At 37.1% G+C, this 14314-nt stretch overlaps 1 protein-coding gene across 3 annotated transcripts in view; it reads left to right on the top strand.

Moving 5' to 3' along the window:
• MAST4 (microtubule associated serine/threonine kinase family member 4) overlaps nucleotides 1–14314 on the top strand; it is a 279731-nt gene that overhangs the window by 113035 nt on the left and 152382 nt on the right. For all 3 annotated transcript variants that reach the window (XM_080372793.1, XM_080372794.1, XM_080372796.1), the window contains one exon: nucleotides 12710–12741. In XM_080372793.1, coding sequence (XP_080228919.1) covers nucleotides 12710–12741 — 32 coding nt within the window. The remainder of the gene's footprint in view (nucleotides 1–12709; nucleotides 12742–14314) is intronic.

The following is a 14314-nucleotide window of genomic DNA, read 5'->3' on the forward strand; positions in this document are numbered from 1 at the left end:
TCTACCTTTGAAGGTATTCAAAACTTGAGTGGCAAAGGCCTGGAGCAGCCTGCTCTCACTTGGAAGTTAGCTCTGCTCTGAAGGGAGAACAGGACCAGATGGCCTCCAGAGGTCCTTTCCAGTGTGACCGACTGTCTGATCGAGGGGTGTGGTACTCACCGCACGCTAGCCTCTGCCTGCTCTGTGGTGATGCAGAGCTCTCAAGTGGCCTTTTCAGCGTGGCATCTTTTAGCTGATAAGCAGTATAGACCGTATCAAAGATGCTGAAACACTGTGGGTTCTAACTAGTCTGCTGTGACCCACAGTGCAGGGTGTGTTCTCAGACATACATAAAAAAAACCTAGTGTGGATGTAGTCTTTACATATCTTTTGCCATATATATTACATTATTTGGTGGTGCCATGAAATGGAAGCTTAATATAAAGGATTGCTGAATATTTTGTTTCCTAGAACTTCTTTTTGGGTAACAAATACAAACACAGGAAGACAATGTTAAAAGTGCTGCAGGAGTAATGATCTAAAATAAAGCTGGGAAAGGTAACAGCCAAAAATCAATTTGATATGGGAGCATGGAAGTTGTGAAGGAGTTATAAGGGAAAGCATTCAGACTATTTTCAAACTCTTGTGTTTGAATACAGAATACAGAATACAGAATAAATCTGTATTCCATATAGACTGCCAGTATACATTTGGAATGCTTGTAGATAGCAGTTATGAAGATTATTTTGAATTTTGTTAGCTTGGAAATAGTAGAATGACAGTAGAATGAATCAGATTAAAAACTGCAAGCTGGTTATGAAGAGAGAGGACGTTTCAGCAGAGATTGTTTGTTTCCAAGTGTTTCTGGTGTGAGTACCTTATCAACTGGTTACAGAGCATGGTAATTTTAACTCATACTGAAAAATTTTTGCAGCATCTGTAAATAAAGGTTATTTAAAGCATTCTTTATTGCTTATGAGGTCTCTTCTGGAATTGCAGTCGTCACTGTTGCACATACTGTAACTCTTAAGCTGATAAAATTTTTCTAGAACTGTGTTCTTCTCTACCTACCTCAGTGTCTCGTGACTTGAAGTTGTAAAGAAATAGTTTGCTGTTGAGAACCATGTCTCCATCTGCTAAACCTAGACTGAAGGTCTTAAATAGGTGGGAAGCCTCAGTGAAAAGAATTATTTACTTATGACTATCAGTAATAAGTGGCTAGATGGATCAGATGCTATTGTATATCTTGCTAGACTACATCTTAAGTAAATTTTAAACCCACATGCATTCTTAGAACTTTACTGCTTTTTGCTGTAAATTTCAGCATGTATTTAATTCAATTTGCTGTAAATTCACAAATTGAAGAGTCTGCTCCAAGAATAAGGTATTACTGTAACTTATTAATCACAGGATCTGCTCTTTTAAAAAATAAATCATCCAGTAGGCAGGGGAGTGCAGAGAAAGTACTATTCCCTAGCGCTCCTCTCTGGCAACAGCTGATAGAGGTTTGATTTGATGGTCAATTGATTGCTAGAAAGTTATGTTTATCAAGCATTAGAGAGTCTGGCAGAGGTATAAATATAGAAGCAGAAGATAGCTTGCAGTCAGATATTACAAGTGGATCCTCTCTTTGGCAATTTAAGGTTGCCTTCCTTATAAAATTAGTCTGAGCAAGTCAGTCTGTCAGTAATATAATATTCATTTTACTGGATAGATTTTACAACCTTCTACCACAAAATGGAAACAAAATTAATCCACAGTATTCCTTTTTCTCCTCAGTAAAACTTCAGTTTTGTAGAAGGTAGTGCCAAGTTATAATTAGATGTTTTCAGCTGTTGCTTCATATGTGTGGCCTCTATCTCAGTGGTGCTTGCATGCTTCCCAGTTGATTAAAAATAGAAATAGCTGTGGTGCAAATTGTTTGGCTGGCATAAAGGCTAGTATGTACGCAAAAGAATATTACAGAAGTGTAGTCTTAAGATATGATTACATTAGTGGACATACATCCTCATTTAGGTGTGGGATGTCTCCATAGTGTGGACATAAAAAAAAAAGGGGGGGGGGGGGGTGGAGTGGGACTGAACTGTGGGCTAGAATTTGAAATGTTTACCAAGAAGTAGGATGATGACAGGGGGATGAGGCCACCAGTGTTGGGAGGTATTTCAACCGTACTGAGATAAGATTTGTGTTGTCAAAAATACAGGGTTTTTTTCTCCCCCAGAGACCTACTTTATTGTGCATGTACTTGTCTTCAGTAATTAAATTACCATGGGAAATACACAAGTGCTTTACTTTACTCAGATATATTGGTGGCATGACTGCAGGAAAGGTGAAAGCTGCTGGACTTAGCCTGCCAGATGACTCATATAAATCAGTACAGGGACTAGGAGGGATTTGTTATGCTATTCCCTATGGCAGAAGTCTGTTTAGGATTGGGTTGCCTCCTGTGGGCTTTAAAACAGCTAGAAAGTGTAGAGAAGAAGCTGTGGTTTGCAGTCTTTAACTTTCCATGTTGAATAGATGCCTAAGCCTAACTGAAGGTATTTGTCCTAAAAATCTTTTTTTTTTTTTTGAGGGTCTTTGAGACTTGTCACACAAGAAATTTCTGTGGCATTTGAAGGTTCTTCCAATTAATTAGTAGATATTTCACAACAGAAACTAGCAGACTAACATACTAGAGAGAGGTATAAATTCAAGTAACCTTCACGTATACTGTTAGACCTTATTAAGACAGTATAAATAGGATTATCAGTCAAAGGTAAAAGGGAATTTAAAAAATGTAATGTTTGCACAAACTTAATACAGTTGCTGATGTGATTTACTGTAGTTCGACTTAGAACAATCCATCTGCCATGTTAGACAAGGGAGTGGGATGAAATTGGCTATTAAATGGCAATAAACTGAAATATTATCTAGGCCCTAATCTCAATTTACCTAGAATTGTAGTAGTGCAAACAAAAACTATAAAATATACCTGACTTTATTGCTAGCAGATACAGAGAGACCAAGTGATGATATAAATTACAGAAAAGGATTTATCACTGTTACAATTTTGCTTTCTGTAGCTGAGAAGGATTGTCTGTCCACTGTGTTTTTTAGGTGAAAAACTTGCATAGACTGAAACAGTGATTTATTTAATGTCAGGAGTTCACAAATTCTAATACAGTGCTCAAGCACTGGTCTAGTATTTTGTATTGTTTTTTCAAGGATTTTTCCAGTGAAATTGTCAGTATTAAGAAGCTGGGTTTGTGCCTCAAGGTGGTCTTTGCTAGACATCAGCTTCCTGCCTGTGTCAGAGTTTTTAGGTCAGTGATTGATGCAGCAGGTATATCTGTACACATTTTGAGACTTGTGAATAAAACCAGAAATAGCAGACTGCTAATGTTTGTATTATGAACCCTTCTCTGATAAGGAAAGGAATGCTTAAAGAGAGCATTCAGATCCCCAAAGAAAAATTACCTCTCTTCTTCTTGTCTTCCTTGCAGTGGATACTCAAAATTGAGATCACAGCTAACCTGGGTAATGTCAGCAGGGAAAGCGGTGTAGTATCAATAAGAATTGAGGATATTTTTGCCATATTGTCTTTAGAGAGGTTGAAATCGATTTTATTGCTTTGCAGTGTTGACTAGTAATTGAAGATTTGTGCAGCAGCTGCTGGTGGGGGTGCCTCTTGCTTACCATACAGGAAGAGCAGTATTGGCAGTAATAATGTCTGCAGGTCAGCACCAAGTGTGGCAAACAAGCAGAAGATAAAGTAGGAGACATGTTGAGAAGGCCCATGAAGAGCAATGTTAATGTTTATAATAGTGGCAAAGATGAAAGGTCATGAGAATGTGGCTTCTTAAGCAAGAATGTCTCTTGGTTGGGAGTGGCAGACACTAGTATGGATCTTTCAGGTATTTTGGGGCATTTAAAGATCTGTAGGAAATAATCAAATTTCAGCTTGTTGAGAGAAACATGTGACTACAGGTTTTAAGGGAAAACATCAAGCGTTCATTTAGACTAAGTTGTTTTCACAAATGGGATTGATACTTACATTTCTGGTCTCCAGACAGTCTCAATTTTTCCAGTGTGTCCCTTGCCCTCAAACTTGAACTATTCTTCCACATCAGTGGAGTATATTACCAGTAAGCTGTGGGGTCAGCTGAACCAATCAAATTTGAATTTATAAATACTGCTTTAAATGTCAACATTAATCAAAATGCCTAATTTTGAGACCTTTAATTGCTTAAGGGGCAGAAGATCTGGGATGATGAACAGAGAAAACATAAATTAACCTTTTTCTGCAGAAGATATATTTCTGTTTTCTGCTGAAAATGAATATTTAGTGGTTTGCCACTGCTGTTCCATGTGATTTTGAGGTGGGGAAAGTATAACAAACAGATTTTTGTCCTTTGTTCCTGGTCTGCCCAAAATCTTCTCTTTACCCTTGCATGAAGATCAGATGCAGAACTTAGCTCTATGGGTCCTAGAGCGGACACTATGGGCACAAGAACCCCCTTGGAAAGGCTCTTGTGACTCAGTTCCTCTGATGAACGTGGCTTAGAACTTAGTTCAAGTGTACTTTCCCTTCCAGCATACATGGTCCCTTCCAGCTGATGGTTGTGCATGTGTCTAGGTAGAGCAAGGCCTGTGTTTTGTTAGTGGTCGCAGTCCTAGAAAAAGGAATAAATGTGTTTGGACTTTTTTTAGCCCCTTCTATCCTGTGTGAAATGACTTAAGAAAAACTGTTGTGATCAAAGTCTAATGTAGGCAAATCTCTTTCATACTAAAGGCAAGCTTAATCATTTTATTGTCTAGTTACTGATTTCAACAAAGTTCAGCAGCAGCTGCTAAACATACTCATTGTGTAATACCAAACATTGTATAAAACAAAACACGATCCGCAGCTAGGAAAAGGAAGGCAACTAGATTCCTGTGAGCGTAATTGTCTCCAGCAACTGCATTGTCAAGAAGTGCTGAAGTTGGCCACTGCGTGCTGTGGTGTTGCTTTTTCCTTTTGCTTTTTAATAATAGGCACAGTCCTGTGTAGGTATGCCTGATTTAAACCACTGCTTTCAGTTGGATGAAATAACCTAGACAATCAAACAGAACCTGGAGAAGTCCTTGGCTTTAGTCAAAAGGCATTCAGGATTTTCCAATTCTGATATACTGTATCATTTTTCATATTTGTTCAGCTGAACAGTTGTACCAGTAAGTGGCATTTATGTCTTGTGTGATTTTCCCATATGCCTCCCCCAAATATATGAAACCACTCTTAAATTCTAAAGTTGACAATAGTCGTGTGAACTTGGCAGCTGGAATACATTTAGTGCTGGTGTTTCAAACACTTGACAGTTTTATCCATTAGTAATGTGGTGATGTGGTGCTTTGCCGATGGGTGAAATAGACTGTATGACAGCAGGTCAGAATGGAACATGGATTTTCTAACGCAGTGTTAGATGAAATGGTTTTGTGTACTTTAAGGTGGAAAGTTCATTCAGGATTTTCATGCTTTTTCATTGAAGAAACACGGTTATTTATTTATTTTTAAAAAGTTGAGCTAAGAGTGCAATATGGTAGGCAACGAAACCTGAAGTAATGGTTTTCTATTATATTTTACTAGGAGGTATTTGAAAGAAGTAAAGGTCAGACCACTAGAAAATTAATACAAAGATTTACTGAGTTAATGTTGGCAATAGTCAAATTGCTCTGTTTGTGCTTCCCGTGAAAGGGAATTTTCACCTTTCACTAATGACAGTAGTAAATAATTCTCCAAATAAGCTACACTGCATTATTTTTGTAAGAAAGTAGAATTGACATGTTCTACCACTTCTGCTTTTGGTTGAAAAGTTGAGATATAACTGAGATAATGTTATCAAGCATAGCCTGAATAATTCTTAATTGCATTACTATTTCTCATTTGATGGGTAGGTTACTGCTGCAGTGTTTGGGGTTCTGTTTGGTTGATTTGGTATGTCTCTGAAGTGTTGAGTATTAACGGATTCAGTTGGTGTAAATTAAGCATACCAATAAGCACTTTTTTCTGAGTTGATGAGTTTTATTCCTATAAAAGGGTATGTTTGGTAGCAATTTCGATTTTTTTTTTCTTTATCTTTTTCTGGCCAAGTCAATTTAATTATTTTTTCCTCTTTGCAAGGTAAATAAAGAGATTATGCTCACAACTTCTTCCAGTGACTGACTCCTGTAGTGTTCTCTCTTTTCAGAGAATGGCTGTGACTACAAGGCATTCATTCAGATGCTTGCTAGTGTCTGAAGAAACAGTTGTAGTTTAGCTTTCTTTTCCCCCCAGCAGACAGTTACAGCCTGTGCATTCTGGTGTAGGAGTGTTCTTTGCTTTCTGTTAATTTATTTCAAAATTTAGTTGTGTGTCATTTGTATTGTATCTCTTAAACAATGTAATTCTTTCTGAGCAAGTTCTTTTGGTTGCTAAATGTTACTACCAATCCCATAATTGGAAAAACTTCAGACTATAGTGTAGTTCATAGGAAAATCCTTGTTAACACATGAAATAATTCTGAAATGTTTCACCTTCTTCCATAGGAATCAGTGGTTCTTTAATGCTATAAGAAAATTTGTAGAATGCTAGACAAAGCAAAACCTGATTTATCTGCTGTTTACATAGTTGCATCTAGTTTGTTACAAATCTAAATGTTGTATGTCGTTCATCTATAGGAAAATACAAATAGATTGTTTAAATTGCTTCTGCGTTGTACATGATAAAGCAATTGATTTGTTTTTATTGTATGTTTTTTATATGTGGCCTGTTCGACATTCTTTTTGATCCAGGTAATGTACATTTAAATTGATAATGCCTAGCTTGAAGTAGGCACCTGGGTCTTCCTTTTACATCAACTCAGAACCCATATAGCTGATGCACAGGTATGTTTCTACTTGGAAAGATGAAGTCAGAAGTGCCTGTAACAAAAGCAGGGAAATCAACGGAAGAGATAAAAATGAATTGTATAGAACACAGAACATTGAATTAGGCAAAAATAATGTGACCTTTTCTGGTAAATCTGAGCTTAAGTGCCTCTTTACTTTTACAGTATATCCCTTGTTAAAATCTGCAGTAGTTGTTGCTAATTTATGACTTCAAATTCATTATTTATGAGGATTTTTTTAGTGTTTGGGTATGTGAGGGCATAAGTTACCATGCAGAATAACATCCCTGTATGTTGGAAGGCACAGTTAAAAATATTTAAAAGAAGCCTTGTGTTCTGTGCCAAGGAGTGTTCTGCAGGTGACATGGGAGAGCTCAGAAGAGTCTTGTCTGAACAGCAGTAACTACCTTCCAGAGCCTGTCAATGCAGAAGTGGCAGCTTTCATTCATGAAAATGCTGGTGAAGAGATGACATTTGATTTAATTGGTGAGGGCACACACTAAACAAAAACTCTGGTAAACTGCTGGCTGCATCTGGATGACTGGAAAGAATATGGAAGCCCTCAGCTGAAAGACAGAATGTCAGGCTTTACCATCAGGCATTAATAATGCCTAGCTCCTTGGCAGCTACTGCGGAAAGGGAAAGACGATGAACTTGACTGGGGGCTTCTGTAACCAGTGAAGGAGGTGATCAGTACAGTTCTCCTGAAAAAAGTAAATACAGAATTGAATCTGGGACAAGCCAGGATTTTTGAGAAAGAGGTGATCCAAACAACTCACTTGGGTCATCTGGAAGGGAGAACAGTTCTGTAGTTACACCCATTTTGTAAGAAATCAGGTCCAAGTGAGAACACCTTGAGAAAGAAAGAGCTGAACACCTTTCTGCATCTTTTTGAAAATCTGCTAATCCTCTCTTGAACTGGCGAATTTGTAAAATTCAACCCTAGGGTTCATAGTCAACTGTTTCTGAGGCAGGGGATTACTGTTCTTGGAACCAGAAACATTGTAAGTTGTCATGAGAACAAGGACAGCTTTGATGGAGAAACGGAAGTGCAGCAGGAGAGACACATCTGGTGTGCAGTGCTGAGGCTCTGCTGATGGGGTGGTTGGTCTGTCTCCACGCTGAGCCCCTTGATAGTATGCTCTGTGAATCTGAAGAACTGAATGTTGGCAAAGGTAGAAGCAATCAAATAAAAAGCATAACCTGCTACTGCCTTGCTTAGAAGATATTTACGATGAATTAATACAATGCCTTGATATATTAATCTTATAAAGAGATAAAGATTAGCTTGCACAGCGCACGCCCTTTCCCTGATGGATCAGTACAATTCTGTGCTATGTTACTTGCTCTGCTTTTTTTCCTTATTTCCACATCCAAATGCTAAATCTGCTGTCATTCCCCAACTTCTCTTCAGCAAAAACATAGTAATTGCTTAAAAAAAAAAATCCTTCACATGCATCCCTCAAAGCAGTAACACTTGCTGTCAGTGCTTATGATAAGAAGGTGAATTGTGTGCTATTGCTGATTTTTTTCTTCTACTGTTATTAATGCAGTGTTAATGTTACAGTGTTAACCTATTCTTAATGCGGTGTATTAAGATCTAACATTTTACCAGAAAGCCCTCAGATGCTCACAGACTATGATGATGGGTAGAGCAACAATGTAAAAAATGTCTCATACTAATTTTAACACACTTAACACCTCCCCAGCTGATGAATGCATTACTGGAATTTATCTTGAAAAGGTACATTATTTCAGACTGCTTCACTGGACAAATGAAAATTCTGAGAAGTAAAAAATTTTGAATATTTGAATGTTGCAGTTGTTGGAAGATGAAGCGAATCTACTGTGGTTCTAAAATCAACCTGTATTGACAACTTCAGCTGTGTCTTTAACAGCTTATGAATGTGTCTACTTTTTATTGATTTTTTTTTAAAATTGAACCCTCAACAAGCAATGAATTAATGACATCTTCTTCCCATATAGGGGAGGAAACTCAATACTTTAATTTTTCTGTAATTTGCTGGTAATATTTACAAGAAATGAGATGAGGTTAGTTAGTCTAAGTCACATCTGTTGTTTAAACCTTTTTATATAGGTCTATTATTTCAACCGTATTTCCAGTTAGTAGGGTGAAAAGTTCGACCCAGAATGAAGTTCAATATCCTTTATTCAGTTAGTTGGTTGGTTTTTTTTTAATAAGGCTGGATGTCTGTTTTCTGGTGCATTGACTGAACTTGTCCATACTTACACATGTGTAGGATCAGAGGAAGAATCATAGTTATTGGAATAATCCAAAAGTATCTGTACTTGTAAAACCATGATACTGATAGTAAAATCAGAGTGTGGAGTTTAACGATAGCTGCAATTAAATTCAATATACATGGGTCTTAATACAACATCAGAGCAGTATGGCACAACGTGCACAGATCCTTTAAACCTGAGTCAAGGTTTACTATGTTTTCTGACCAGTTTTTGAGACACAAAGATCCTCAAGGGCAGGAGTCTCTGGTTCATTCAGTCTGCTTTGTGTTATTGCACTGTCATGAAAGAGCCCTAAAACTAGCCCAAGTCAAGCAGCCAGAGGAGGATTCCATGCAAGGCAAGAGCAGAAGAGCATAGTGATGCCCTCTGGGGCAGAACTGCTGCCTGAGAACCATGCAGGGTGTAGTGAAGGCATCTTTTTCTCTTTTTAGTTCTCCAGGGACTTGCCTGCTAAGTATGTGATCTGAAGGTCTTGACACCACTACATTTTTACCTTCAGCAGTCTGTATGTTTTGGATGCTGTGCAGCAGAACTAGAACAGCTGGTCTTTTGAGTCTTATTGAGACTTTCAGACAGGAAACGGTGTAATGCCAGAAAACTCTGAAGTCATTGCAGGTCTTTTGCAGCGTAACTGAGATAGAGCTGGAGCACTGCGAGCCTGAAGAACTAAGTGATTTTCAGTATGGTACCGTTCAGTGCTTTCCTGTTTTCCGTGGCTGAGAGTAAAACAGCTGGGAGTAGAGGAGTAAAAATGGCAGCTTTAGTTTTTGAATGGTACGGATGTTTATTATGTACCTAGAAAATAAATTATTAATCTAAGCTATAGGCTAGCCCCATGTAGAGCATGTTTACACTTTTCCCACCTGCTTTGTGTAGACCCAGCTGTGGAGCTCTGTTATACTATTACAAAGGTAGCACAACGTTGAGCCTTGTGTGGAATAAGAAAGTCTGTACTGACACAGCTGATGATACTGTAATTTTTTCAGGCTGTGCAAAAATCTTTTGTGTCAGGTGAGTTCTAAGTGACACTGAAAAAATCATGTAAAAGCTGTAAAAATTCAGCCTCATCTGAGACAGAAGAACAAGTTTCAGTGTATTAATTCTGTGATAGATAGGAAATATGAGAGTATAGACATTATCGAGGAAGGATATTTGTTTTATTTTATTCCTTGTTTTGTTTATGTGTATACTGTTTTAAAATCTAGCCTTACAAATGCTTTGTTTGTAATGTTTTGTAAGTGTTCTTGTATGAATTACATGATCAAGGTTTTGTTTCATTTTTTACTTTGTATGGAGAGATCTCGGCAGTTCTTAACATCTTTATCATCAAGTCATTACAGCGAGTTACCTCTTATGGAACCTCATTCTGTAGTCCAAAGTAGTGCTTCAGGACATTGTTCATGAAAATGGGCCAAGAGATTACTGTGACTTCAAGTGTCTCCAGTGTGTCATTTGCTGTGTTGTTATAATGGTAAACTATAACCCAAACATTCTTTGATTTTAAAAAAAAAAAACACAACCAAATAAAAAAACCCAAACAAAACCGCACCTGAATCATAAGAAACAAATTTGAAGTATACTTTGCAGCTCTGTTAAATGGGATGTGATTCTTGTTCATACATTTTGGCAGTTTTTCTACAAGCATTGCCTGTTACAGTATTATAGTGCCTAGCATTGGAAGTAAAGTTTTACGTTAGAAATAGAACACAATGGCATTGTAAATATTAAAGAAAAAAACATACAAAGGGAAGTACGTGGGTTCTAAATTGCAGTTACATTTTGTTCATGATGAATGTGACATTTTAAATTTAGGGGAATTACTCACCTTCATAATGCAATATTGTATGCAGGTGTAACTGTTCTTTTGTATGTAAGCACGTTATGCTAAAAGGTCTTATTCTAAACTACAGATTCTGAACAGTTGCTGGAACTTCCTAGGAAGTGCCAGAATTTGTTACCAAGGCCCCTAAGTCTGCTCTCCTATGCTTTTGCGTTATGATCTCTAATTACATTGTTTCACACTATTTTTTCCTGCCTCATTCAGTGAACAGGATGGGTGGTGCTCAGGAATTGAGCAGCTACTTGATATTTTAATCCTTATCATTCACTTAGCAGCCTGGGCCTTATTTACTGCACACCATTTAAAGGCCTGTGAAGAATACATAATTATTAATTCCCTTATGGTCTTTTCTAAGGTACCCAGCTGAAGTATTTTTATCTATCCAGCTGTATTTTCATGTGCCTTTTCTGGTCAATGCCTATAATTTTGTGCTGTGAGAAATAAACATATATGTGTGCACGTACACAGCATACATATATATGCATACTCTCATTGAAAGAGAATTCTGTGATTATTCCCTTTAGCTTTCAGATTGGAAACTGTTTCATACTTGAAAACAACCTTCTGTGAGGATATTGAAAGTAAAGATAAAATATTGCGGTTGAGTGACTAAAGACATGCGTACACATAACTTGAATCACTCTCACATGCAGCCTTGTCTTCTGTGATGCTCTTCACCTTTAAATGTATCTGTGTATCCAAGCGAGACAAGTTGTCCCTTTATTTAAATGCAGGCTGTACTCCCTGCTGGACATGACTGCAAAGACAACAGTCAGAATACAAGTTCATGTGAGACATGGGAAAAAGTGAGGGTAGTTGGAACACTGGAACAGGTGGCCCAGAGAGGTTGTACAGTCTCTTTCTTAGCAGATGTTCAAAACTGAACTAGATGTGATCTTGAATAACCTGTTGCAATCAGCCCTGCTTTGAGCAGGTCTGACCCGATGATCTCCAGAGGTCCTTTCCAGCCTCAGCTATTCTGTGATTTGTACAATACAAGATAATCTACTTGTGGGTGTATATATATAATGCTTATTTTAGATGGGCAAAACTTTATGGATCTTGTGGCTTTCTTCTACACTAAAATGCTAATAAACTGTTTGTCTGCAATTTATTAGCAGGCTATCTGGTCAGTCCTGTAATCAGTATTTTAACTCTTCTAAGCAAAAGTTGTGCAAATGTTTATACAACAGCAGTGCTGATGTTATGCTAGTACTTTGCAGAAGATTGTAATAAATAATAATGATTTATAATTGGCCAACTGTTGTGTACTTAATGATTTTTGGGTTAAAAAACATAGTGTAGAAAGTCTGGTGGCAATGGTCACCTATTTAGGTGTTGATCCTGTTGGTAACTTTTGCGAATGATGGATACTGCTAAGAACTTTGTATATCTTTGTCACTGACTCTTGCAAATTTTAGTGCAGTTACCAAAGCCTCATAGCTCTGACTGTAAGGTTTTTTTGTGTGACTTCCATCTTATTGTTTGAAGCGTTTTAACATGGCTGCTATAAAAAGGTGTAGAATTTTCACTTTGCTAATCTTAATATTTCAAATAAGAATGGAAGGCAAAAAGTAAAAGGTGGGGCATATAAAATCTGTATCATCTTTTGTAGTACAAATACACCACTTCAGTCTGTCTATTAGTATTGTGGTGGAAGGATTACAGTACTTGTCTTAAAAAGGCCACTTGGAATTGAAATGCTTTATTGCTAATACAGTGTATCTTTTTTCTGTTGCAGAAGGAGTTGAGCCTTCCAAGAAGAGGAAGTTTGTGAGTATATGAAATATTTTCTATTGTGCTCACAGTACAGTATGTAGTTTTGACAGGTTTTGACTAGGTTAGTCTTCTTCTCAGGGCACTTAAAATGAGAGTTAAATGTGGCAGTTGATCTGCCTTAAAATACATACAAAGAAATTAAGATTGTAAATGAAAACCTGTGGGTTGTGCATTGACCTTTTTTTATGCCCATCCTCCTCTTCTAGAGGAGCATTTGTGGGGGATTTCCAGAGTGACAAGAAGTTCTTGAAGCTCTTCTTTTGTATTGACGTTTTGTGTTGTTAAATATCAAGGAAGAAATTTGGGGTTTTTTTGTGAATGATATAAATGAAACTTGACAGGTAAGTAAAACTGTTTCCTTACAAAATTCTGTAGTCATACCTATGGTTGAAAAGGTAGAAACAAAGAATAGATGAGTTCTACTGAACATACAGGGTTGTTAAGCTATGCTTTGGTCAGTGGAAGTAAAGACTATATGTTCCATACAAATTATTACTGAGTTACAATAACATGAACTCAGATACTGTGTTTTAGCTGTGCTGTGGTCAGATTTCTGTGCCTGGGAATTATTTTTCTAGGGTTTTTGAACTGTTTGGTTTGAAAGCTTGTATTTTTATTTGTATCTGGTTTATTTTTTGTTCTTCATTAGTAATTTATTGAGATAGTATTGGGATAAGAACATAGCAAAATGTCTTGACAAACTCTGTTCTCTTGCTACCTTCTTTCAAAAAAATACCTTAGGACTATAAGGGTATCACTGTACTTGAATAAGCTTGTGTTAGTGTGACAACACCTGAATAGAACCCTAAGCCCTTGCACAAAAGGCCAGTTATTTGATTTTATTTTTCCGTAGTTGTCTTCAACTTGATAGTGCTGTGTAGCTTTTTTTAGTGATAGGTTAATTATGTGAATAACTGAAACTGTAATTGCTGGGAAAGTGAACTGCTACGTTGTTCTGACTTAAATGGCATACTAAAGCCTGTACTTCACAGGACATCTGTTGACTTGGAAAAGACTTCCTTGTTTTTGGTTCTGACACATGAAAAGTCTTAAACTTAATAGTAAGCCAGGCCATTATTTAAGAAAGTCAAGAAAATATAAAATGAATTCCACATTAAGATTATTGCAATGATAGAAAAAGAGTTAACAAAAATATTTTTGGTGCGTTGGTGCTTTATATTAACCTGAAACTGTTGTGAGAGCCAAAGACTTTCTGTGTTGAAGTTATGGCTAAATTACTGTTGACTTCAGCCAGAGCAGAAAGTGGCTCTTGAGGCTCCTTTTTTTATCTGTAGCCACGACCTTGCTTACTCTTGCTATGATTTTTGACATAGAATACTGTTAGATGTTTTTCTCAGAGTTTGAAAAGTGGCTGCAGGGCAGTTGCCTCGGTTGTGTTCATGTATGTATTTTTATGGCTGATCACCGGGATGTAAGTGCTCATTCTGTAATGTTGCTGAGACTTCATAGTAAAGATCTAGAGACTTCTAGTAAAGATCAAGTATGATCATATCTATTTCTAAAAGTGCTTAGGATTCTGTGGTGGTACTTTAAATTTTAATACTAC

This window comes from Falco punctatus, assembly GCF_963210335.1.
Source record: "Falco punctatus genome assembly, chromosome: Z".
Classification (NCBI taxonomy): Eukaryota; Metazoa; Chordata; class Aves; order Falconiformes; family Falconidae; genus Falco; species Falco punctatus.